Source organism: Taurulus bubalis, assembly GCF_910589615.1.
Source record: "Taurulus bubalis genome assembly, chromosome: 10".
Taxonomy (NCBI): Eukaryota; Metazoa; Chordata; class Actinopteri; order Perciformes; family Cottidae; genus Taurulus; species Taurulus bubalis.
The window spans coordinates 18,215,362-18,242,987 of NC_136598.1; the positions used below are offsets into that span (position 1 = coordinate 18,215,362).

Consider the following 27,626-nt stretch of genomic DNA (forward strand, 5'->3'; position numbering starts at 1 on the left):
AGGAGGGCCAGGCCCGCCCCTATCCACCCGCCTGCACGGCAGCTCCTCGTACACAACAGTACGCTTATAAGATTGTTTTTAATGTCTGACTGGATACAATGGTAATTAAATATAGCAAAGTATTGGTATAAAGTCACACAAAGCACAGAGAAAAGATCAGTCTTTTAATATCATTTTGGGAAGAAAAAATAATAGAGAACCCAAGTAAAACATGTAATCCGTTCATACAAAAACAAAGATACGAAGTCTACCTCACAATAACATCTGCAACTAGAATCTGAGAGGAAATTAAAAAGATGTACAAAGAAATAAAACAAAAAGCAGAGGAAAAAAACAAAAAAACATTTGACCACATGCCAATCAGCCTCAAAGTCCCTATACAGTAGCTCAACACACCCGCCCCTCCTCGCTCACATGAGCAGTAATAGTTGGGATGCACTGGCTACAGAAAGGAAGCACAAATCAGACTGTCTGATTGCCGGTCCTCCCCCCTCCCACTCCCCAGTTTTCCCAAACTAAATCCTCCCTCCATGGCGAACTCAGGGGCTGGGATGGTTTTCATCTGCTCAACACCTAGTATGGCCGTTCTCTTCTGTCGTCCCTACGGTCACCTCTGTGAAGGAAAAGACAGACTTGTCAGTTACTAGCTAAATATTTTTAAAGACCAACATCCACCTTTGTCATTGAATTAACAGTCATCGTCTGAACAAAGATTTAGGCGTGTCCTCATTCACCCACTCTGTTGCCTTTCAAATCTTTAAATGGGTAACATCATTTGCAGTCAAAAAGAAAACTGTCCTTCCGTTGAATAACACGGCACTTCACCTTCATTGACGGCAATACATCACTTAAGACCCTCAGAAGGACACACACACCAAGCGAAGGGTGTAGCATGAATAAGCAGTGTTAGAATGGCTTTTTGATTTACCAGCCTTGGTGCCAAGATAAATATCCCAAATTAATTCAGGATGAACAATACAAATAATCAGATTTTAGTGTCATTGATAACACCATTTTTTTTTTTTTTTAAAGATACCTGAGATACAGTTGTACCATACATTATAGTACATATAATGCATGTCGTGTGAAATTGGGACAAAGCACATTTGTAAACTACAGATTCAGTATTTCTTTACTAATCTCAGGCAGAATGCGCCCCCTTGTGGTCGTTGAATCCAACTACATCAATAAAGACTCAGATCATGCATTTATCCATTGCAACGACAGCTTACGTGTCAAATGTAAACAATAAAAAAAATAAAAATTAAGATTTAACTAACCTTCCTCCCATTTTATAACCTCCTCCAAATCCGCCACCTCCTCCGAAACCTCCACGGTCTCCACCACGGAAACCGCCACGGCCTCTGAAGCCGCCACCACCTCGGTCACCGCCATAGCCACCTCTTCCGCCACGATCTGCAAACATGATCACAACTATTAGGTCAGTAAAACATGGAGCAGATATAACATAAAACAAGCACTGGACAGACATGCTGTCGAGATTCTTCACATGCAATCAGGTGACTTTTCCGATATAAAAGTTTTAATAAATAAGTCATTTAGTTTTGATCCTGCATGTTTTCAAATACAGGAAAAATGTGTCCTAGATCTTCCCCACTATCTACTTGTATCATTGAAAACAAGTTATTAGCGCTCACCTCCACCTCCATCTCCTGGTTTTGGAGTGCCACACTTGTTACACTCTTGCCGCCGTGCAAAATTCATGTTGCCACAAGAGCTGAGGACAGACAAATCAGAGACATAAATATCAATTCTACTTTACAATGGGGCCAAATGAGCCCTTCTGAAGTATAGAAATATTCCATAAAAGCTCACAAACCTGTTGGGACAGGGCCAGTCTCCCCCCTTAATGTCAAAGTTTGGTCCTCCTCCGCCGCCACGTCCTCTGAAAGCTGAAAAAAAAAAAAAAAGTCAAAAACTAACCCAAGCACTTCAAGTTTAAAAATAGATATTTGCCTATTTGAGCCCTGGGTCAGCTCGATAAATACCCACCTCCTCGTCCACCCCCTCTTGCACCTCCTCCACTTGCTCCGCCTCTCTGTGTAAACTCAGCTCTGCGGGTGGCAAATGATACTTTGAGGGCTTTGCCATTGAACTCCTTGCCTAATAGGAGAACACAAAATATTGGTTAGAGGGACACCGACTGGTAGGAGTGCATGACAAGCTACACTTTAAAAGATACGACTGTGGTCTTACCATCAAACCAGCTAATAGCAGCTTTGGCAGAGGGCGGGTCATCAAACGACACTGTAGCTTCTCCCTTTGGCCGACCAGTGGCCTTGTCAGAGTAGATGTTGATCATTAGCAGGCCAGTTTTCTTGTTCACCTTTAAAAAAAATAAATAAATAAAAGAAATCACAAAATGAACACAGGATTCTGTGGCACCCATTGAGGCTAAAGAGTTACTATAATCCAAAAAGAACCATCATGTACTCAATTTTCATTACGACATGAAAACCTTTTTATTTGCCCACACAAAAGAAAAAAAGACTAATGCCACATTTAAGTTACCGAGTAGAGATATACAAAGTAGTAGAACAGACATTGGTTGTTTAACAAAGCCTCAAGTCATTATTATGCATGTTAGTGTAATTAAGTGAGACCACGCAGAGACTTATTAAATACCTTGATGATACCAATTTGCTTAAAGTAGTCGCCGACTTCCTGAACTGTGGCCTCTTCTGCTAGTCCCTGAACAAAAATAGTGTTGTTGTCCGAGTTGTCCTGATCACCAGCTGTGGGAGAGAACGGTGGAGAAGATGACAGCAATTATTATATTGCAGACAGAAACTAATACTAAAAAAGAGAATTATCTTGCACCAGGTGAATTTACATAATTATAGTCCAATTGGAACCCACGGCAACTGGTCGCTTTATGACAACTTATCTGTATAATTCATGTTCGGTTTATTAGAAATCATATCTGATTAACTCATAAATGCTCATTGATCAGTACAGCCCCTGGTTATTGATATTATGCCAAAGAGTCTTACATGTTTCATCCCTTGAGTCGAAGTCTCGAGCGCCTGTAAAACAGAGGAGTGTGGAAGTACACTTGAGCACAGAATTTAAACTTGTTGCACTGTTTCACACAAATGACTATTAACTTCATTCCTATCAATGCATAATGATAAAGCAAATTTAACAATGTCCATGTCCATACAGCTCTCTGATGGGTGTTTTCATACCGTTGCATCACATACCAACACCGTGCAAAAATAACAGAATTGTTCTGGTTTTTTTGGGGGGCTTACACCAGAAATGAAAACAACCAAAGTCTCCAGTATTAGAGTGTTTTCCTTCTTCGTCCTGGGAACACCTCAGTCATTTACAATCAGCCCTCGTCTTCATGCAACATACCATTATTTTACAACTCAGGCTCCATGTTGTTTACCATATCTGAAGTCTTTAAGAGAAACCCCTGCTAAGAATAGGTAGAATCCCTTGGGGCTCTGGACATGAAAATGGTGGCATTCACCAATTTGTTTTATTGAATCCCCCACCCTTTTCCTTTTCTAACTGAAGTTCTTTCCTCCCCCACCGACACAGGTCTGATGCTCGTCACTTACCACCGAAATTTTTGTAGCCACCACGGTCACCACCACTGCAGAGGAAAAATTGGAGATATGATGGATTTTTCCTTTGTCCCAACTGAGAGCTCAAAGCTCGCCTACATCCCCATCAGTATGCACTCCTGCCAGGGTGTGCGACTATGGTGGAAATGTCTCACACGAGGAATGTATTAGTCTTAGACAATTAGAGATCAATTAACAGACGACTAGGCAGCTCTGATTGAACAATCAAGTAAACGAGTGAAGACAATCATCACATCTGGATCACCGTTTACAATGAAATTGGAGCTTTTTCTTTTTACTTGACCAGATTGGATGCCGAGAGCCAGAAAACCGGCCGTTCAAAGTCAACATTTTTTTTTTAAACATAAGCCAAATTTGTGCGAATGTGAAGAGCAAATAATAAGCAATCTTCTACTGAGTGCGTTTATGAGATCCTTTAACTGAGGTCCAAGTTTTAGTTCAAATCACTCTGAACACCTGTAGTATAAAATGTAGAGCCATGTTAACACAACACACATGTTCTCCATTGTCATATATACAACACTTAAATGAAACCTGTTGAATGGGAAGGAGCTAAAGATGTGGCTCTAGGTCTACTGGCATGGTCTCAGTAGAGTTGCCATTGTTCAAAAACTATCATGCGGTAACGCAGAGCACAATAAACACCAAAATTGAGTTTCTGGCAATTGAAAAAGTATGGCTGCTTGAGACTTAAGGGATAAAAAAAAAATAGGTAAAAAAAAAGTAAAAAAAATAAATCAATCCTCTAATATATAAAATATGTAGAACAAATACCAAAGTCAGTCTAAGAAAAACACTAAAGATATAAAACATTTTGTCCCCCTCTTCAGACACATGAGCAGATGGCCACCTTGGTTACGAGCTTTCTTCAAAACTAAGACATGCTACTTTTGCAGGTCCTAAAATGGGGAAAGCCATAGTATCATCGTATGCATCCAAGTGTGGAGAACACGTTTTTCCATGCGCAGGAGAGAGCTTTTGTAAAGTTTTTACAGCTTAATGGACGATGTGTTGCAGCATTGTTCCGTTTAGGTTGGAGCTCTTAAGTTATTTCAATAAGCCAATATTTCAGTTGATATTATACAGCCTCTAAAAAAATATGACACATGGTGTGTCCCTTTCTGGTTCATTTAAAATTGTGGCCAAAACAATGTCTGGGATATGATGCAGTTGCATATCTGGGGCTGTGGTTTGCAAAATACTGGTAAACATTCAAGGTGGAAACTTTCCATGGGAATTAACAGGAACTAACTGGAAATATGAGTTTTCAGCTTAGGCTGTATTTACCATATCATAAGTACACATGATCCATTAATTTGCCAAATAAGTCTATTCATTTGTCCAATACACACAATGTGAAAGCTGGTTAGTAAGTTAACAAATACAGGTGAACATTCAAGCCATATGGTCTGTGTGATAAGTGAATGAAGTGAACAACTAATTCATAAAATAAATGGATATAAATTAATATAAATCAATTAGCTTGGAAAAATAGCAGACTGTTGCAGTCGGCTACCATCTGCTGGTTAACTGAAATACAATAAATATATATATATATATATATATATATTCATCCCATTAATATGGTAGCACTTGCATAAAAGCACAAGGTCCTTTGGCTCAGACAGTGCAGTAATGTGGCCTTGACATGTGATAGGAGCATGCACAGGTGTAATCCCCATGTAATGGGATGCTGGCCAATTATCTGTACATGTGATGGAAGACTGCTGCTAAATTGCTGACCAGACAAATGCTGTAATACATGGTTACGATTCAATTACAGTGGAATATTTAAAAAAATATGCCAGAAGACCAAGCGTTGCCTTTTACGTCTACTTCCCCATCAAACAAAAAAGGTATGATTTTATAATGAAATTGAGGTAAAATTCCAATCTTAACTTCCCTTTGAAATTCACCATTGGAACCCTATGTTCAGTCTCCATTCATTTACTTAAGATGATGGTTCTCAGTGGGTTGAACAACTCCTCCCCAAATAACCACCACTTTTGTGCGATTACCTATTATAAACACCAACATGTCTCTCGTCTAAAACAGTCAGTTGAATCAGGTATTGAAAAAAGAAATCTGAAGGTTCAGGCACTAAAAGCACAATGCAGAGGGGCGGTGAAAAGTGTCTATTGGGATGGTTTGTAGTTGATGAGTGATGATGTGTTTAGTGACAAAAAGTCATGGCATGTATTTCACAGTGTATAAGAGGTACCTTGGGGCAGTGGCATTATGCAACTTACCCCATACCAGGAGGTCCTCCGCCACGGTCGAATCCTCCACTGCGGTCGTATCCACCACTGCGGTCATAGCTACCACGTTCATAGCCGCCGCCACGGCCTCTGCCTCTGAAGCCCCCTGCTCCTTCGGAACGATCTCCTTGGTCACGTCCGAACCTCCCACCCTGACCACCTTCCTCACCTGGTGTACAGAAAGATTCACAGCGTGATTAACCAACCTGACTTAAAAGACAGCACATTTGTGCCTTATAGAATATAAGTGTAGTCTACATGTATTGAAATGCCAGTCATCTACAGTCTATCGTACCTTCACTCCATCTTCCATAGCTGGCAGGGGCGGCACCACCACCACTGGCGCCTGCACCGCCACCTCGTGGCCCCTGGCCACTGAAGGAGCTTGGCTGTCCAAAGTTGTCTCCTCCTGGACCCTGGGTTGGATAGGAACCTTGCTGCCCCGGAGGAGCCGACAACTTGTCGCCATACCTTGACGTTTTTTTAATAGCAAAAAACATTACAGTTAGCTCAACAGAAATACCAAATATTTGAATCCGTCAATGAGATGTTTCATCAGTTATCATCAAGGGGCTATGACAAGCAGCTGTCAATTAAAAGTGGCGCAGAAAAAAGGACAACATTAATAATTATTCAAATAGTCGTAAAGTTGATATACTAGTTTAATAGGCTGGCAGGGAACAATATTCTGTATAGTTTTGTATTAAGTAGTTAAATGATGTGCCAATTAAAGTACTTGGAATACTTTACATCTTACCTAAACAAGTCATTAAGAGGCATACAACTTAAAAAAGGTCTCTGAACAATGTGATATTAGAGTCTTACCCAGCTGATGCCTGTCCGTAATTATCATAACTCGGTGGCGGAGGCTGGCTATAACCCTCTGTCGAAAGAAAATTCACATTTCTTTCAAAACAAAGCATTGTTGAATTTCTAGAACAAAACACATTCTGTTATGAGCTAATAAGTTCAAGGAGAGGTTGATTTAATGAAAATTAAGTTCTGGGTTGAGAATGTAGCCATTTAAAGGGTTATCAGTGCAATATACCAATCGTTGCGGTTCTATAAATTGCTTCTATTAAATATGAACTATACCTTGTGTTGCTGCGCCTGGCTGTCCATAACCACTGTAACTCTGTCCCCCGTAAGAGCCACTGCTGCCATTCCCTTGTTGATAACCCTATGCAACAGAAAGTTAGAGAGTTAAAACTGATCAATACTTCTTGCAGTCAATCTGATAGTAACTTGGGGAAGGGTCTTACCTGTCCACTCTGCTGACCGGCATATGACCCGTAGCTACAAACAGATGATGTAAGCGGTTAACTTCCAGTTTTGGATGCATTAAAAAAAACTTTCTGAGCCTTCTGTTTTAATCGTTAAGCATGCCAACAGTCGATTAAACAATTTGTTTATTAATAAATAGGAAACTAATGTAATGATCGTTTTACCTTTGTGAGCCACCGTAGCCTGAATCTGAAAGGGAAAATAAACCACTGGTCAAACGTTTATACTTTGCGATAAGAAACGTTCTTAGAGCGTCGCCGAAAATACAAAGTTTTAATACAAGTTTCGGAAAACAAAGTGAAACATAAAAGTTACTGACGTTATGCAGCTCATGCACTACTAACGTGAGCGTGAAAACAGTTAGGGCGGTGATATTACACACCGACAGGCCTGTCACCACGCTAATTCAGTAAAAAAAAATGGCGGTCAATGTGGTCCGGGCTCGGGCTAACACTTGAAACGAGAAAAACAACCATATATTTCTAAGTGTAGTTAATCCTCGGCACGGTTTGCTTTAAACTAAAATAGTTAGCCAAGAAATTGCCAACTTTCTAAAAAGGTCCATTCGCCCACGTGCCCTAAATACTTCTCGTTCAGCAGTGAAACAGCAGCATCGGTATAAACAAAGACACTCAGCTCGCGCTAAGCTAACTCAAGTTAGCTGGCCGCGATGAGGCCCTGCGCAGGAAGTAGTATTGCGTTCATGGTACCGGCCTGACTCGTGGGTTAACAAAACAATTCAAGAAAAGTGTGTTGCCAAATAAGAGCACCGTACTGGGGGAAAAAAATAAACGTTTTACTCGAAAACCTTGCGAAGCTAATTTTGTCCTCATGAAAGATGAGCCATTTTCCATGAGATAGACGGAGCCATTTTTTTTGGCCTCGCGGTGTCGGTAAATTTAGCTCCAATGCTATTTGACTTACTTTTAATCACCTAGCGACACATGATGAAAATACACGTTGACTTACCAGTGGCCATTCTGTGACGTTGTATATTTAGTTAAAAAATACAATGAAATCTGTTTCTTGTGACTAGTTGCTAAAAACCCTGGTTGACATCTACGCAGCGCCACAGAATTGAGCTGTACACTGCGACACTTCCCCCTTATGCAGTTTCTTCTTCTTCTTCCTGTTTGAACAGACTGCTCGTCTTCAAAGTTACATCATAATACCGCCGCCTACTGTTGAAAGGCTAAAATGCAATACGCCACAGCCGAGAACTGCAGTTTGAGTGCAATCTTCTTAGTTAAAAAAAATATATTAAAAAGACCGATTTCATGTTCATATTTATTTCATCATGTCTGATGATATCTTCATCTGTGCTCACTCCAAATATATATATTTCATGTATGTAAAAAGTATGTAATATGACAAACAAATAAAGTTGAAGTTTAAATAGACACTGCGAATAAAGGGATAAAGGAGCATATTGGTGTTTTCTCAAGTGTAAGCCCACAATTAACATTAATAAGCATGCATTATGTTATTTTGCATACTTACTTTGGCTCCTAGGAAACTTAATCAGTCATCGTTGGCAATATTAGTTCCACATGTGCTCTTCTTGCTATGAAAAGTTTCTGGATCCATATATTGTACTGTAAAGTCTATCATTTTGGACAACGGATGTCATGGAAGAACAACTCGAACAAACAACTGAACAATTAAAATTTTCTCTTAGATGTAAACACAATCTAGAAGTGGTCAAGTGGAGTCAGAGCAACTACTACTGTTGTCCAAACCTAAGTTTTCCACTAACAAATTGTATAATTAACTATTTTGAAACATTATTTTTGCACAAGTCTACAGTTAGAAGAAGAAGAAAAAAGTAAGAGAAAGCTACTTTTGGTAACCCAGAATAGGATTTATCATATCAGTCCTTAGAACAGATTTTGTTCAGATAACTTAATAGGCCATCACATGTCTTGAAACAGGCTGCTGCTGGTAACAATAGTGTCAAGCCACTCATGATGATAACAGAATCAAAACATAAACTCACTGCAACCCTGTGTAATTTTAATCTCAATACAGCGAGAGTATTGATGTGATGGAGCCATCTGACAACAAACGGCTGAAAGAGAAGTTCAACTTTATTGAAACACAAAAAGTCATTGAGCCAACAAATTATTCAATTTTTATTAATTACAAAATGCATGCCTTGATAAAATCAACCTATTACATTATAAAGAGGAATGAGAACTGACAGCACCGGGTAACGTGACTTTCTATAACAATGGAAAAAAAAAAAAAAAAAAGACAGTGAAGCGTCAGGGTTTAATTGCTAATTTAATACATAAGGCAATTGTAAAAAGGCACAGGCTGACCTTCAACTGGTTCACATAAAAAGGACTGACTGACAGATGCGGTCTGAGACATCAAATGCTTTGATATGTCTGGTCATCTTCTCCATCTAGTGGTGCATATTTTGGACAAAGTAAAATAAAAAACAATCAAGCAGAGGTGGTTGTCATATGTCAGTGTTACTGCCACAATACAATTACATTTCATACTCCTCTGCTGTCAGATGCATATCAAATAAACAACCACTATTTGGGAGGCCAGATCTAGTTTCACGCACAATATTTCAAATGAACATTTTACAAATATTACAGGGTACTTACAGATTAATTTTCATCATGTTTAAAGGCTTTGCTATTAGGGTAAATACAAAGTAAATAACCTCATGTTTTTAATGTGTGAATGATCTTCCCCTTTGCATGAGTTTGTGCCTCTGTGAAAATTAGCAGCAATTATGCGTAAGAGGCAAAATCCCTTGTCAAAAGTTAATTGCATACTAGTTATTACAATTTATATATTTTGTCTAGAATATTTAATTTATTTTAAGTGCTTTCTAAAATATTACAAAATCGTCTGAGAGAAACTGAAGTCAGCAGCTTTCACACTGCACCAGGAAACACACAATACTAATCCTTTAGACAAACACAGGATCCACAATGATTTGCTGTGGTGTTATGTCTATAATCTGTTAATGAATTAGATGAAAGTTACAGACTGAATGAGCTTTCTACATTTTCAATTCAAATGTTTATGATATAAGTGGAATTATATCGTGTAGATCCAGAGTTGTGGCGCAGCGATTCCCCGGAGCTCTCCGAGTTGTCATCAGCTGCTTATAAAATATATAAAGCTGCTCCGATCGAGTCATTAATATAAAACGGAATCTCAAAAAAATAGAATCTAAAATGAGGATGACTCTTTGCTGCAGACGGAGTAACCGCTGTTGGGTGTGAGACCACGGCTCAAGTAAGGACTCCAGCCCACACCGGCTGGTGGTCCAGATACATTAGGAAGTACCCTTACATAATACAGATTGAATTTGCTGAGTGTGTTTATCAACAAAACCAGCTGAGGTAGTGTTTGCCTCATGATCTTCTGCTACCAGCTCTCATGAACCAGGGTGATGAACACATGCGTAATGTTTGTTTGTTTGTGTATATATATATATATATATATATATATATATATATATATATATATATATATATATATATTCAGTCCTGATAAATCACAACAAAAATAGAAAATTTAAAACGCACCACATTGAGTAGTGAGGCTGGTTCTGAGGTTCTTTAACTCCAGACATCTTGCGAGTAGCGACCCTTGGTCATCAGTTTCTTGATGTAATCTGTGGCCTGTGCGCGTGTCATGCCTCCCAGTTCTTCTCCTATCTCATAGAGGGCCGCCTGCACATCATGAGCCATGTTCTTGGCATCCCTAAATCAAGAAAGACATAGTTTTAGATATCTGGACGTCATTGTTTTAGTGTCACTTTCCATATTATATATTCCTTGCTTTTCCTCTTAAATTTATTTATTTAATTTATTTATTATTTTACAACATGAAACACATTAATATGAAAGTTTAGTCTTTTTGAATACATGACATTAAAATCTTTTGCTGTTAAATCTTGTTAATTACCCGCAGACGTAGATATGAGCGTTGTCTGAGTTAATCAGCTTCCAGATGTGCTCCTTCTCCGTCTTCATTAGATCCTGCACGTACACCTTTATTTTGGAAAATGGAAAGAGGAAACATTGTTAATATGTGCGTCACATGCTCGAAAAGTTCCACACACACGGACAATAAATAAGTAATAAAGGGTTCATCAACTCAGACACAGATACATTATTATTATGACTATTACAACAGTATTATGACTGTTGTGATATTAGATTTTCACTACACGATTATCATGCAACAACATCACGATATCCATAGGAAAAAAAACAACACATAAATAAGGCTACGAGTCAATTTAAACTTCAAGTGTAGGGAGGTGGATAGAGTCTGTAGCCGTAACTGTATATTTAAAAATATTTAAGAGTTGCTGGATTATTTATACAACATCATAGAATGTGTGTTATTACCATGAGAGCACTATTTCATTTTTAAATATCACAGGTATGGTCAATGCTAGGATATTGCGACATGCCGATGGAGTCTACAATACATTTGTAATAGAATTAATTATTTCCCAAGTGCCTTAGTGTTCAGTTATTTAAATAACATGAAGATCATTTTTGGAGGCGTGTCGTTTGTTGTTCAGCCAAGAAGAACTTCATTTAAATGTAGGTCAACATGTCACAGGACTCCTCCCAAAGTTAAACTATCCCCAACCTTTAGTTTGGCTGCACATTGCATGGCAGCTCGCCGCAGGCTGCACTTAGCCACTCCCCTGATGTATTTTTCAGGGAACGGGACACTAACAACAGTGAGGGAGGCAGCCGTACCTTTTGCTCCTGGTCTCTGGAGAAGGCGACATTAAGCTGTGTTAGAACTTTGTTCTTCTCCGCTTCCTCCAGCTCCTCCTGGTAGAGATAATCCTCGTTCTTATGTCTGCAGCCGTAAAACATCACTGTCTCTCCAACCTCCTTTCCTATAAACAACACAAAGGTAATTTTATGCGTGCTAATCATTCCACTTCTACTGAGATTTTTAAAAAATATAACAAAGTAATTCTCAGACCAAACTGCACACACATTTATGATGAATTAAAAGCAGCTACTCAACTAATATATCTGTAATCAGAGTAACCAAGTATGCTGACAACTGGATTAAACTTAATAAAGTACTGATTACTTGTATCTATGAACCATACCCTTAAATGCTTTTAAAAATATTTTCTGTGGGCAGTGACGTGTACACAAACACATGTGGAGGTCTTTGCCCTCATCATTCTATACTTGTGGAGACATTGGGTTGTAAAAAGATCGGACAAACAACAACATCCAAACACACACAGTGTATATAAATACCTTGTTGTTTGAGCCAGGCTCTCTCTTGGATGAAGCCCATGAAGGGAGCGATCCCCGTCCCAGGGCCGATCATGATCACTGGGTTGGTGGCCTTGAAGGGCAGGCGGAACTGAGACTTGCGGATGTACATGGGAACGGTGGACTTGTGGCCGTTGCCCGTGACCAGTTTGTTCTTCAGCCAGTTGGTGGCAACTCCCTTGTTGGTGCGGCCAGTCCCAGTCTCGTACTCCACCACCACGGCACAGATGTGGATGCTGTTGGGGTGAACCTACAGAACGCGGTCGAGTTACCAACAGCTATAATCCTCACATCTGAGCAAAACATGTGTGCTTCTTTGCTGCCAACACCCATATCAACCAAAAACATTTGTAAAAGAACAAGTCTGTGAGAAAAGTTAAAAGGATAGAACTCTGCCTGTCATGGGTGATTTACCTTTGAGGAGGAGGCAATAGAATAATAGCGAGCCTGGAGACGAGGAAGCAGCTCACACAGGTGGTCAATGGGAGGCTTCAAAGAAGGCATATCCTCTAGGACTGCCAGGATGTTTCTATTGGCACCCAACACCCAATTCTGGTAGAGAGCCTGTTGAGACATGGCAACAGAAAGACAATACCTTGAAGCGTAAGAGGAGGAAAAGAGTTGGGGGGGGAAAGAGCATCAATAACATACAGAGATGCAACTCCAGATGTGTTTCAATAACATAAACTAGTTAATAACTGAATTTCAGTTTGGTGTAAAACATTATTCCAATACCAATTAATCCTTTCCACCTGATACTGACCTTGCCCTCCGGTGAGGAAGAGGCCATCTTGCGCATGTTCTCCTGGTCTTTGGGTTCAGAGGCATACTGTGCCAGCTCATAGAGGACGTTGGTGCGAGGGGAGTTCGTGATGTCCAAGTAGTGAGTAAGGGCTGTGCGGTAGGAGGTGGGGCAGGGGAAGGGGTGCTTCTTGTTGGATTCCTCTGAAAAATGTAAATACATAGTTTGTTTTTGTTTAATAAAAGCTTTAAAATGCCTGTAACAGATATATAACATCAACATCAACTTCAATTCATTTTGTTTAGAGGTCACAAAAGAAACAGGGAGTTACAGAGAGATAACCTCATTATGAACCAATAAGCTGTATCAACCATCAATTATGCCACTACAAGTATATTTGATAACCATAACAACAGGAAATAATTAAATTTGTAACAGAAGTCAACAACTTATATTACAGCAATAATGCTCTATTACAGTAATATAACTATGTTCAACGCATCTGCTGCAAGTCTAGAGATCAAGGCAGGGTTTCAGGGACAAGCTAGTAAAGTCAACGTGCTTCAGGCTTTCAATGCCATACCATCAAGGTTGTTCAGAGAGATAACCGCATCAAGGTCCACTCCAAGGATTTGTCCCAGCTTGTTCACCAATGCAGACTCATTTGAGGGGAAAACGGCAACATGGTCTCCTGACTCATATCTGAAATGTACAGCGGGTGACAAGTTCAGACAATTGACCTGTATTCATAAATGAATCATGAGCTTTCTTTCCTCTAGTCAAACGGTGCAAGGGAGCCAGCTATAGATGCATCCAACCACTCTCACCTGATCTTGGAGCCCGATATGTCGAGTTCCAGGTGCATAAGATGTCTATTGCCGGCTTTGTGGAGTTTGCGGTTGACAGTGACTGCAGCCAGGAATGGGTTTTTCGAATCAAAGGGCCTGTAAATAAAAAGACGCTTTAACATAGAGATCACAGGAGAGATGTAAAATCTACATAGAGTAGATCCAACACTTTACAAATACATTTATAATTAATGTTTGATTAAAAAAAAAGGCAGCAGAAATATGTTTCCAGTGTCCACTAGGGGGCAGAAAGCTTCATTTTCAGAAAGGGAACTATGGCAAACTTGGTTAAACATGTGGGTGAAATGTGAGCCGTGACTAAGCGCACAGGACTCATGATGAATGAGTTCTGGTAATGAGCAGCATCTTTGCTGAAGTACTTACGGCTTTTGGACCTCAAAACTCTTCAGGCGACCGATCTCTCCCGAGTAGACTTTGTTCATGTTGAGGTCGGTGTGCTCCTTCAGCTCGTACTGCCGAATGCTGTGAGGGACAATAACTTTAAGTTTCAGTGTCTTCAAACACTGCACACATGCATACTGAAATACATTTAATTCAGAGTGAAATAGAAATAAAAAGTATATGACAGACTTGTTCTTGTCTTTTAGGATGAAGAATACTCACTTATAACACTTGAACATTATTTTTAGCATATACATGTTCGTACAGATGTGAGGGGTTTATCATAAATCAGATATGTCGGTCTGAGTTAAGATATGGATGTTAAAAAAGAAAAGGAAAAAAAGAACGATCCAAACTACTACAAACTACTACAATTTTAAACCAAACCCATACGAAGCGTATCCGTTTGTACAGATCACCATGTACCTTCAGTCTGGGAGTCAGGGTTCTCACAGGTTGTTTTTATTTTTGGACTAATGATCAACAAAAAAATAAACTAAACCAAAAATGTTCAGACCCTCAAGGCCTTTATTGTCACATTTAAATTATTTCAAACTCCTTAATACTCAAAGTAATCAATGCATGTTGTCACTTTGTTTATTTTACCAGCTGTTTATAATAATAATAATAATAATAATAATAATAATAACTTGTGTTTTGATCATGGTAGGATGTAATATGATGACTACATCGTTTCATTTCAAACGTTAGAAGATTTCTGGTTTACATGAGTGATTGTGGAGATGGAAATACCAGTGTTATATTTAAGCATATTTATAACCTTGAAAACAAAGCAAAGCCTTTTCTGAACATTCAAAGACTTTGTAGAAACTCTTGTGATTATTTTCTTGTTTAAACATCAGCTAAAGAAGTCCATGTGGAAATTCTACTTAAGGAATAAGGTAGCCAAATATGACCCTATGGTCAAACTACCTTTCAAATGAAGAAGGCAATATATCATATAACATTTACTTCAGAAAACAAGTTAGTGTTAATATGATTGCTGTTGTCATCTGTTCAATGTTCCCGGCTTTAAGACGGTAAAGAAAGAGATGATAAAGAAAAGGGTTTTGGGTAAATTAAAACAATTAAAAAGACAGAAGGGGACAAAATAAGGTAAGTGAAAAGAAGTAAAACTTGAAATGATCAAAAATAAAAATAAAAAGGTGAAAGTGAAGGAACCTTGAATCATCTCCTAAGGCTTCAACTCCAAAGTGCTCACAGACAGCCGGCCAGAACTGCTCTCTCCATGAAACGAAATCCTCTTCCAGACTGAAAGACAAAACCAGGCAAAACCAGTCAGCAGAGAAAGACATCTAAACACTACTTTATTTAAACAAATTAGACTTTGTATTTAAGATATTAACATGTACATTTCGCATACATCAGACTCAACAATGATGGACTTGGTCTTTTGAAAATAAGGTGACAACATGCAGATGTTAAATACACTTGCCACTTTCCCATTACACTTTCACATACACCTACAGTCCACTTGTTTATAGTAATGTAATCTGTGCACTTTATTTTATATTCTATTGTAAATGTAATATGTTTCTCTTTCTTGCACTGTGTTGATTGTTGTTGTTTGTCTAATGTGTGCAGCACCCGCCAAGACAGATTCCTTGTATGTGAAAGATACCAGGCAAATAAATGGTTCTGATTCTGATGTTTGGTCTAATTGAACAAAAGCAGTGGACACACTAGTTTGGCTGCCTACCGCGTGCTTCTAGGTCCACACCCAGTTATTTGCACCGAACCCTTTTACACTTGTTTAGTCATCATTTCCTTTCTGGCACTTACTTGCCATCATCATCTCCTAAACCAAGGTCAAAGATGCGCTTAGCCCCGAGTTCCTCCAGCCTTTTATCAACGTATTTTCCCATTGCATTGTAGTGTTCATATGTCTTGTTGCCCAAAGCAAACACCTGGAGACAGAACAGGGCAAAGACAAACATTCAGTGTGCTCTGGACTTAATCTTGAAGCAAACGAGCAGTTAAGAAGGAAATGAAAGTACATGATGAACTTCAAATTGCTGTTAAGAGTTAATCTGAAAACACACAAAGATTATCAAGTTTTGTTGCCAGACAATTACCGGGAATTAAATACAGAATGAAAACAACGTGCAATACTGAATAATGTAATCAGAAAAATCTCTGTGACTATAATGTATGTAGAGGCTCTAACCAGAGACAATAGATGAAATACAGGACAAGTTCTTCACTAGAATGAGGCCAGAGGCTCTGCACCCCACCAATGACTGACACACACACGCACAGACGGCAAGAATCGCTGCTGCAAGGCTGCAGCTAATGGGGATCTAAATAAACTTAAACAGCCAGACCAGACAACACACAAGACCCTTTCTTTCATGGTGCACACAAAGGCCGACCCCACCCATGCTATTGAAGCTACAGACTGGCATAGCGTGACTCACAAAACAAATGGGCTGTGGTCCAAATGTGCATTTAACAGTACATCGAAAAGATGTCAAAGGGAAATAATTTGCTTTTTTTTTTAATGACTATTTTTTCCATTGTCATCGCCCAGGGGTTTGGTAGAGAGCTAAACAGAAGTTATACAGTAATTGTGCACGTGGTCACAAATTTTAAGGTAATTTCATAACTTAACTGATTTTAACATTAGTAAACACGGTCAATCAAGGCACCACTATTCAGCAACTGTTTTGGCTATAAATTACTGAACTATAAATAGTTCAGTAATTCTCTAGGATATTGTGACGGACATTTTTCACCATGCTCTGATGTTGTATGAACCAAATGATAAACTGAGGTGAAACTAAAAGGACAGATTGTGCATAATAGAATGTGCACATGAAAGAATGTGCAGAACAGAGTGTAACACAATGTTTATGTGGTCATTAGCATCGTGCATGATACCGTCCCCTTTGTGGTTTGAGTTGTGCTTATTAAATGACTAACCTAATGCAATCATATTTATGCACCACTAACAACGTCATTCCTATACAAATCACATTTTATGACCATTTAGACAATTCTCAGAGTTCTTGTGAGCTTGTAAGTATTAGTAACACATTATTTATAAAAAAAAAATACTAAAAAGAAACTTGGGAATTAAAACTCACTGTGTAGGTTAGTCCGGAGAGATCCTCATCATCATTTTCTTGCAGCCAGTCATAGAAGTCCTGAGCGTTATCTGTTGGATCTCCTTCACCATAGGTAGCCATGCAAAATATGGCGAGGGAGTTTTTAATTTCAGACAGTCGGGACAGCTCCCCCTGGAACATGATGAGACATAATAATTAGAGGCAGTGAGCACTGAAGAATCATTTTAAAAGGAATTTGTCTTCAATATTTAACTGGCTGCCTCAACAGCTGCCCTGTCAGCAAACGTGCAAGTTATTACATACAACTAACAAATCAAAGCAGATAACCTATGCCTATCCCGGTTCTCAAAGGAGTGTTGGCGCACATTCCTGGATGATCATTTGGCACTTTGAATAATTGTGAATGAAATAACTTGCGCATTATGATCTCTGCACATGCTCCTTGGGTCTCTATGGACACACTTGCCCGGACATGTTTTAGTACAGCAGAGTGAATGTATAATTAGAAGATAATTTTACTCTGGTATAATTATAAACTATTATTTGGCCATGGTTTGTGTATGATATCATCATCACAATTACAGAATACAACCACCGAGATGTAACCTGAATTGATTGCTTTGCCAAAGTAACACAGTGACTTCTGTCTTCAACACTGCAGTGATACCTTTTTCCATGACACCATCACAAGTAATTAACTGGCAGCAGCTATCATAAGTAATATCCAACGGAATGAGAAAGACCTCTGTTCATTTTAACCCTGAAGTCTGGATGTTGTTTCACTGATGCTAATTACCATTTCATACTCCTCTGGATCGGCAGACATTCCTTTCATGCCGTAGCGCTGAGCGTCTTTGGACAGTCTGTTCGCGAACTCCTCTCCGGTGCCCGTCTGGGAGCCGTAGAACACGATGATGTTCTTGCTCTGTGGACAGATTGACATGTTTGCATTTACTTGGGTCATATAAAAGCCTTCTCCAACAACTACAATAAAAAGCTGACCCTTCTTTCTCATCTGTCATGGTATGAAACACAAACCAATGCGCAAGCACAACAGATGCAGAATATATTTTGTAATATATTTTAAATGATCTAAGATGATTTGAGCACAATCCAAACTGCATAAAAATACTAAATAACTTCTCATTCGACTTGAATGTGATACACACAAAGACAAAAGAAAGACATTTGTGCATGTATTTGTAAGAATCCTGAAATACTTCATTCTTGCCTACAGTGTTGCCATGACAATTCCTAAAAACAGACCATGTTCTCTTCCGCCATCATCATGGGATGTGAACTATTTGCTGCAAAACCACAAATTCAAAACCAAAGTCTTTTCTCAAGGCTGGCTTGTAAACTGTGACCATCAAAGTCAAAACTGTGTTTCCAAATCTAGTACTGCATGGAGTATTATCACATAAGCAGAGGAGACTACAAATAAAGGAAGTTAGCATTATATTCTTCATCCACTGAGCAGAAGTTAACTACATTTACTAAAACACCACCATCAACAGGCTTTTATGTGGAAAAACAGCTCTGAGGTTGATCAAAACCCTTCAATGTTGTACATGTTCAAGTCCAAATGGCTCAGTCTTCCCTAAACTCCTGAGCAATGTTTTGAAACAACAGCAACAAAACTGCTCATGGAGAAAAACTATGTTGGAAACATGAGACATTTACCAGAGAACACAACTGAAGCAGATGTAATGGAAGGACTAAGAAGTCACGTCACTCACTGTTTTCTTCATTTTCTCGATGAAACTGGTCTCTCTTGTAGTGGGTGCTCTGGGGGGAAAAAACAGGTTTGACTAAAGAAGTAACGGGGCAAAAAACACAGAGACAACTTTTACCATGACACTGCGATTAAAAACTAACGAGCAATAACCATATGTTTAGCTGTTGGAAATGTAATGGGAGGGACCAGCTCGAATGTTGCAACTTCTTGAGCCAAAGTCATACATAATATTATTATACATTCCGTGTCCACAAGGGTCCGTGCGATGTACATTTTGTGATCTGCGTCGGGTGTCCTTGTAGGCTGTGAGTGGATATGTGTGCAGATATGTGTGCGGCTCTACTATGCATGTGTGGAACGCGTCCACGGAACAGGTTAATAAGTCAACAGTTAATAAGTCAACATCATCAGTCACTGACTTATAGGGAACTGTCAGGGGCCATATGATCATATTGATCAGAATTGTAAATAGTCTTGGCCAAATCTATGATTCTAAGCAAACATAAATAAATAAAAAATATTCAGTATCTGAATTTTTTTGTTGAAGAGTTGTGCAGTGCATAACATTTAATTAAAGAATGGATTTGTATCATTTTATGTGATTCATTCATTTTCCATATCGTAATGTAACAATTTAAAATTATTATTATTATTATTATCATAAATGCAAATGATTGATTTAAAAATAGCCAGCATCAAAATAAGTGTAGCACCAACTCTTGGGTGATGTGGACTTTTTGTCTCGTCATTGTTCGTGTTATTCTTACAACAGGGCGCAGCAGAGCAGCGACACAGCATTAGTCATACTGACCGTGTGTACAAGCTCATGTACTACGCATACCAGTCAGAGTAGTACATCATGCATTTTTTCAATATCAAAAAGTGTAAAGTGGTTGATATGTTCTTACTACCGGTTACACCTCATGGAAATTCAAAACCTTGATTCAGAATAATCCAGGGGGTAATTAATGGAAGGGAACAGATCAAAACAACATGTGTCTGTGTGACACAGGAAGCAAAATCTATTATCGAGCCTAATTAAAAGGCAACGCTGCCTCGTTCAGCATCAAAGGTCCAGCTGCAATTCTGTCTGCACTGAAAAATGAAGAATAGGGCTTCACATAACTACAAGCAGAGGTTGATTATGTTTTTAGATTTTCCACATCTGAAAGCAACAAAGCAGTAGAATAGTTTATTATAGAGACAATACATGTATTTGCTATATTTTACCTCTGCACACGACTTAATGTGATTTAGCGGCAGGCATGATGCCCAACATGTCGTAAACATGGGCCCCAGTGGTTAATAGAGACTGCACTCTGAAGCGAGGTGTAGATTCCTGATTACAATTTAAAACAGGCCTTTGCCCCGAAGCTGAAGCATTCCCGACAGCTTTAGGAGGCTCGTTCTAAGGTTATCAGCTGAGACCGGCAGCCGCACCCACAGACACTCAGAAGGAAGGATTGTCTGAGCATCATGAGAAAAATAGCCAGCCAGGTAACGAGCACTCACAATCTTTAGTATCTTAATAATGTGTCAACACATGTATCTTGAGCTAAACAAGAATATATACAGCAAAATATATGCCCTTTGATTGATTTCGCAATCGGTGTAAATCTAAATAAAAACTAGTATTTTTGCCCAAATACTATATATTTGGGCAGTTATTAGTTAAATCACGAATAACTGCCCAATCAGAAATTGCATTTTCATCATTTCCCCCATAATAATTGGGTTACTTTATTTAGTGTCATCATTGAATCTCACTAGCGTACAAAGTCTTAATATGAACCATATACTGGAAAGGAAATACACAACATACGGACAAAAACAAAAGTGAACAAATCATGCTTGACGCCATCATTAGTGGTGAGGAACTAGTTGCATCCTCCTCATTATTAAAATAACAACATTATTTGAAGCAGACAAAAGGTGCCTTTGTATATCATGTGTTTTTAATGTCAGGATTTCTAAAACAGAAGTAAATCTGCTGACTGCCAGTTTAGCTCTGATAGGATGCACATGGCCTCATAATCTTGAACACCTTTTCCTTCAATGGCTGGAGTGCCACGTGAAAACATGCATGCTGGCGTTATCATTTGAAAAATGTATAATGCTCATCATCTGTATGGTGAGATTATATTTTCCTTTCATCCACCAAGCCAGGAAATAAATCTTTTCAAAACACTCAAAACGTGGAGGTGAGTTTACTACAACCAATGACGCAATTTTCAATATGCAATCTGACCCCAGTAAACTTAAACAAGCCTGAAAATGTGGAACACAATGTGAACCGACTGCACAGTGTTTGAGCTTGTGGAAAAGAGGGGGGGGGACAGAAGACCCCATAATCATATTATGTTTGTAGTAAAACAGATTTGATGACAATCTCTCACGTAACCCACTGGGAACATCGTGTGGTTTTTGAAAACACGACCATGCCAGTCTGTGCTAGAAACAAGCAGATTACACTGTGCAGACCTTACTTTGGAAACAAGCCACTAGTTGCACACTTAAATCACTTACATGGTGTCATTTAAAAACAAACATTGCCCTTGTGTGATCTGTGCCATCACACTAAACAGGAAGATTAAACAATAGCTGGTGGCAAATGTTTATGACATTTTAATTTCAAGCCGGTATGATCATTAAAAAACTACTACTTTTATTGTTCTTTAGCAGGAGCAGTGAATCAAACACTTTACTGACCTCTCGGCAGCATCTCTCCTGTCCTCTGGCAGGGAGAAGACACAGCCCATGGCATGCAGCCCTTTAGCTCACCACTGCCTGTAGCACCACCGGCTAGGCCACACCGGGAACCGCCACGCTCAAAATCAAAAGCAGAGACAAAACCACAGGATGGGGAAAAAAGGCAGTCGGACCCTCGCAGGTTTGGAAGAGCTGCTTTGCCTTCACCCTTCGGAGGCTCCAACACAATCTGAACTCTGCCTCTTCCTGTGCTGCTCTCTGAAACCAGCAGCGTCTGTTCTGCGCACACACACAGAACTCCACACGCACACACAGCCCGCGAGCCCAGTCAGTGTCTGGCAACCGCTGAGGACACAATGGTGGGAAACTGACTTCCCCATAAAATGTAGCCGAGCTGCAGACCCACCACACTTTTGACTCACACAAACACACAATGAAACACTCTCGGGCTGAAAATGCCTTCCTCCTCATCCCCGCCCCTTTTCCTCTCCGGTCTGAAAGGTGTTGGGAACGAAAAAGTCTACAAGATCCATTCTGAGCATTTGGCCGGTTATCAGAGCAACTCCTCGGTGAACCATTGAAGGAGGGGGGAAAGCGCTGTGAACGGGAGATTTCCTCTAGTATCCCCCGCCCCCGTCTCACTGGAGGAGAGAGGGGAATGTCATTGCTATGGCAACCTCATTTATCATAAAAGGATTCTATTTGTGACATGGCCTTTCTCCAGTGGCAGAGCAGCTCAGCCCACACACACACGCTAAAAAGAAAAACAGGGGAGTGGGGAAAGAAGAATGAAAAAAAAGAAGCAACTCGGGGCAAAGAAAGGATTGCTTGTCTTTTGCCTCAACTTTCCACCTTTGGAGAGGACTCACAAAAGCAGCTTGGCTCGCCCTCCTCGTTCGCTCTCCAGGGAACTTTCAAAATGGGTTCAGGGCCAAAAACAAAAGCACAGGAAAGACATAGAAGACTACGCCCCCTTCATAACAGTTAGGTAATCACTGCTCCCTTTAAAGGGGAGGGGAGACCAGCTCTATGTTTTCTTCCTGTATTCCCTCCTTCAACAGATGCACACTTTTCCCAAAGCAAAACAAGCTCCACAGGGGTCTTCCCCCCACCGTTCGAGCATACCTCGTGTTTTCACACAAATGGTCAGGATCTCCCCCACTTGGCCTCCAACACTGTCTTCATTCACATAACCACACAAAAACTCAGCCACACAGCGAGTGAGGCTGCTGCTGGCCCAAGGCTTCACTCTGGTGACCAAAGAAATTGTGTTGCGAGTGGGGGAGGGACTTAGAAAGTGGCCAGTGGAAGGAGGGTCCGCTGAAACTAAGCCACGCCTCCATCCCACCACTAAGTGATGAGTAAGCCTGCTGCTATTTTTTACATAATCACCTCATTATTATTATTATTATTTGAGTTGCCCGAGATCTTTTTGCATTATCGGGAGATTCATTGAGTGAAATGCCAAGTACAAGAGCTCCCGTGTTATGCTGTTTTACACAGACTCAATACGTGATATGCAAGATTTCATGGTTTCAAGCCAAGGCAACGAGGCTGTACAGACACTTTGAACATGTATCACCAAGGGTAATATTGTTATTATAAAAATACATTTTATTTGTATAGCGCTTTAAAAAAAAAAAAAGTGTACTCAAGGCACTTTACATGGAAAAGACAAACAATACAGGCAGCAATAAAACATATACACTGAAGCAAAATCTGCACAGCACACTGGCTTCTCTCAGGCAAACTCAACACACAGACCGTGGCTCAGCTTTCATCCAGGTCCAAAGGGAGATCTTTATGTCCACGGACAGAAGTTCAATCTGCTCTCTCGTTCGTGACCACTCCTATCGCCAGAGGAAACCCTGCATTGTGCCAGATTCGGACTCTGCTCCTGTAGATCAATTCTCCACAGCATCAGGGGGAGATGTCTAATTCTCATTCAGAAGGGTACCGGTCCAGTCTCTTGTCATCCTGCACCTACATTTCTGTAACTCACTACTGGATAAGCTGTCTGCATGTGCAGTCTGACTTCTGAAGCTCATCCAGAATGCAGCCGCCCGGCAGGTCTTCAATCTTCCCAAGTTCGTCTCCCGGTGGCTGAATCTGATTCAAGACAATGGTACTTGTCTATCGGGCTGCGAATGGCTCAAGCCAACCCTACATCTCGGACATGGTTAAACCATACACCCCCAGCCCATCCACTACGCTCTGCTACCTTTCAGGACTCGGCTCACTACTGTTTGCGGTCCTGGCTCCAAAATAGTAGAACAAATTCCTCATTGACATCAGGACAGCAGAAAGGCAACACATCTTCCGTCACAGGCCCATAAAAGTAAAAGTAAAATGTGTCTCCCGGTCCCAGTTTGCATATTAAACTTTGAAGATAAAATCAAGTGTCGTTCTACATTACTTAACTGCCTTGAACCACTTTTTTTGCTGCTTATGATCGGCCTACACAACAGTTTTAGAACAAGCCATATCAAATAAATCAGTGCATCGGAGCGAGAGGAGAAACACTGTTTCAGTAGACAATATAAAGTGGAATTGATACAGCAAACAATGAATCATTTCGCAGAGTAGCCACTGCAAATAATAATATGGATCCGCAAAGCCAAACAACAGCACCGCTGCGAGACATTAAATGAACAGTAGAACAATTAAATAGTTGATCGTAATTATTTGTAGAATTAATCGTCAACTAATAATAAACTCTCTCGTGCCACCGCACGAGAGAAGGAGATAAGTTAAGTAACAGATACTTTGACAAAGAGCAGGACAAGGGGAGCGAAACAAAGGTCGCTACTAGTGGAACATTTACAAGCTTTAAGCTGTGAACCCTCACACACTTGCTTCAGGGCTCATATAGTGTCAACTAGATCCAGTCTGAGTGAAGGATAATATATTAAAAAAAAATCTATCACACATGCGGATCACTGAAGATACACACCTATTAATCATTCTTCTTTATGCTGAACTATAAGCCACGTCCAATGACCAAAACATGACGACGGGAAAAGTAGCCTCTCACTACACTCGCTTTTACATAAACAACAGTATGTGCGAGTTCAAATATAATGTGGCCACACAAACACGTTTCAACTTATCTAACTTGCATAAACCTTTATTTTTACTCTCCTAAAGATGTAGACAGATTTTTTTTTTTATTATTATAAAATCTAAGCTATAATGTGATGGATACTCACGGTGTGTCGAGCTTCTTGAATTCAGGGATGGGCTCAGGCTTCTTGCGGGACATGAACCAGTAAACAACAAGGCCGACAATCAGGGTGAAGAGGAAGAGGTCCAGGTTGCTGAAAAGAGGCTCCTCTTCATCAGCCATGGGCTCGGTGTGGGCGGTGGTCTCAGCGTCCATGTCTGTCATGTTGACGCTCTACAAAAGGGACAAAATTGTAATTTGTAGTTTTTTGGCTATACAAAATTAATTGAATTGAACAAACAGTGTTAGACCACAGTGCAATATGCAACATTTGAATACAGCAAGAAAGTTTCATGATAAATTGATTACTCAACAACAAAAACATATCAAATTTAGTTTTTGTGTTTTTTACTGTGCGGTTCGACCGACTGAAAGAAAAACTACACACCATAATTATTAATGACCAAACCATTATGTTATATAATTAATGTTATAGCTGTAACCAAAATTCCACTTTTTAAAAACAGTTTTAGTTCGACGGTCTCAGTTAAAACAATCTAACTGAACAAAACTGGGCACTGGCATAAAACTGGTTAAAATGCTGCACGGAACAAGAAGATTGCTAACAGATGTGAGCAGTATTCTACATGCCATAGCCTACAGTGATGGTCTTTGTGCATGCATTATTGGACAATGGGCTGGATACATGCTAGAACATCTGAATCCACTGCTTTTGAATTTCTTGTCATGCATCAACGACAGCAGCTCTTTTCACACTGAGCATAAAGGCACATCATGTTCACAACTCTCAAGTTTCAACTTGGTTTGAGTAGTGAAAACAATGGGACTGGGGTTTCTCAGATTCCTGTATGCCGGCTGGTCCACAACTAGATAACAGTTTGAGCGACACAGCCGTAAACTCAGAACAAACTCACTCAATAAAGCGCTGGCTTGCTCACTTAATGACATCTCATGACATCGGGCTCTCAGGTTAGTCTCACAGAGTCAGAGCGATCTCCACAGCACTGAAGAAAGGTCTAACGTTTTGCTATAAGAGGGAAAAAAGTTGTTGTTTTTGGCATTTTGCCCTTATTCAACAGCCCAGTATAGCCAGCCCAGTATAGAGGCAGGAAAGAAGGAGGAGAGAGGCATACCACATGCAACAAGAGTCCCCAGCTGGAATCAAACAAGGGGCACACACTTAACCATTTGTGATGAAATTTAACTGCATTGTATTAAACTGAAAGGGTGTATTTTGTCCACCACAAATATATCAACGAGGATAGATTACATATTGTAGTAATATTAATGTTCGGTTTGATCATCCGGGAGTTAAAGTAATGGCCACAAACACATACACAGAGAATATGCATACATCATTTAAATAGTATCCTTGGAGTATGTTGACTACTTTACACAGTGATCTCCCTGCAGAGTCAATTAGCAGCTCAAACTGAGAACACAAGTCACACACTTAAACAGACAAAAAAACTAACAACACGGCAACTTAACTCTTTATTACTGTTAAGAACCTAATTACTGATAATAATGGCTCTTGCTGGGTTCACACCCAGTGGTGTGTAGCATTTCTAAGGCATGAAATGAAGAAACCCGTCAAGTTCCCCAGGTATAGACACACAAACCATTGACAAACACACTGTTTAAGTTGCTCGACAACTATAGGCTATCACAAAAATCATGTGAGACTTTGGTTCGGTGAATGACGCTCCAATAGCTGTTGCCACCGGCAGTTTTGAATGATGAATGAAATCAGACATTGACGAGGGTCACATGAGTTCATCATAACAATTCACCTCGGTTCTTCTGCTCTGAGCAAATAATGATGTAACACACCAAAGTCACGAAAGTGGAACCGGTTTCCTATAGCGTGTATGAAAGTTTCACGCGCAAAGTAGACACCAGTTTCATTTATTTTAACAGAGTGACAGCCGATTTTAACGACGGCGGGGAAGTAAAACGAGGCATTATAAGAAGATAACCATCGGTAGACGGACACAGGGCCATGACTACTGCCTGGACCGTGACAAAACGGATTTAAAACACATACTGTGAAAAAAATGACATCTCAACGTGGAGACGAAAAAAGTGTTGTCTAAAACATGACATGTGCAAAGCTTGTGTTATTTTGATCTAAGGGAAACGAAAGTTGTCCACCACAGTTTTCGTATCAAAGAGTCAGCGCTTCTCTTTAGATAATGTTCAGCGGACAAACATGAACTGTAGTTTAAGTTTCTAGTTGTGGTGTAAATCTATAGTCGCCTGCGTGTAATTCCCAAGGATTGCCACAGAATAAAGCCGATGCAAAACCCCTCTAATGTGTGAGTTTGGTGCAGTGCTTACCTTCACCTCTCCTCTTTGTGTCAGGCTCGAACTGTGGAAGAACGCGGAAGAAAACTTTCCGCCATTTAGGATCAAACCAACTGAACCCCGGCAGCGGGGGTGGACTCCTACACTTTCAACGAAA

General features: G+C 39.9%; 2 protein-coding genes across 2 annotated transcripts; both read right to left on the reverse strand.

The window, feature by feature from the left end:
* Positions 1-150: 150 nt before the first annotated feature.
* On the reverse strand, positions 151-8,265 carry taf15 (TAF15 RNA polymerase II, TATA box binding protein (TBP)-associated factor). Its single transcript, XM_079225495.1, has 16 exons — positions 8,129-8,265; positions 7,324-7,348; positions 7,138-7,171; positions 6,971-7,055; positions 6,701-6,758; positions 6,171-6,346; positions 5,867-6,044; positions 3,591-3,625; positions 3,015-3,047; positions 2,647-2,756; positions 2,218-2,347; positions 2,014-2,124; positions 1,841-1,913; positions 1,659-1,738; positions 1,281-1,416; positions 151-613 (listed from the first exon to the last, which is right to left on the reverse strand). The coding sequence occupies exons 1-16, from the start codon at positions 8,136-8,138 to the stop codon at positions 574-576; spliced, it is 1,314 nt and encodes a 437-aa protein (XP_079081621.1). The 5' UTR covers positions 8,139-8,265; the 3' UTR covers positions 151-573.
* A 2,416-nt stretch (positions 8,266-10,681) lies between these two features.
* Positions 10,682-27,511, reverse strand: porb (P450 (cytochrome) oxidoreductase b). Its single transcript, XM_079224391.1, has 16 exons — positions 27,503-27,511; positions 25,188-25,375; positions 19,271-19,319; positions 18,328-18,456; positions 17,550-17,702; positions 16,246-16,370; positions 15,625-15,714; positions 14,425-14,523; positions 14,020-14,136; positions 13,776-13,894; positions 13,214-13,395; positions 12,865-13,014; positions 12,433-12,700; positions 11,908-12,053; positions 11,096-11,181; positions 10,682-10,891 (listed from the first exon to the last, which is right to left on the reverse strand). Exons 2-16 carry the CDS (start codon positions 25,364-25,366, stop codon positions 10,747-10,749), a joined length of 2,037 nt encoding a protein of 678 aa, XP_079080517.1. The 5' UTR covers positions 25,367-25,375; positions 27,503-27,511; the 3' UTR covers positions 10,682-10,746.
* Positions 27,512-27,626: the final 115 nt, after the last annotated feature.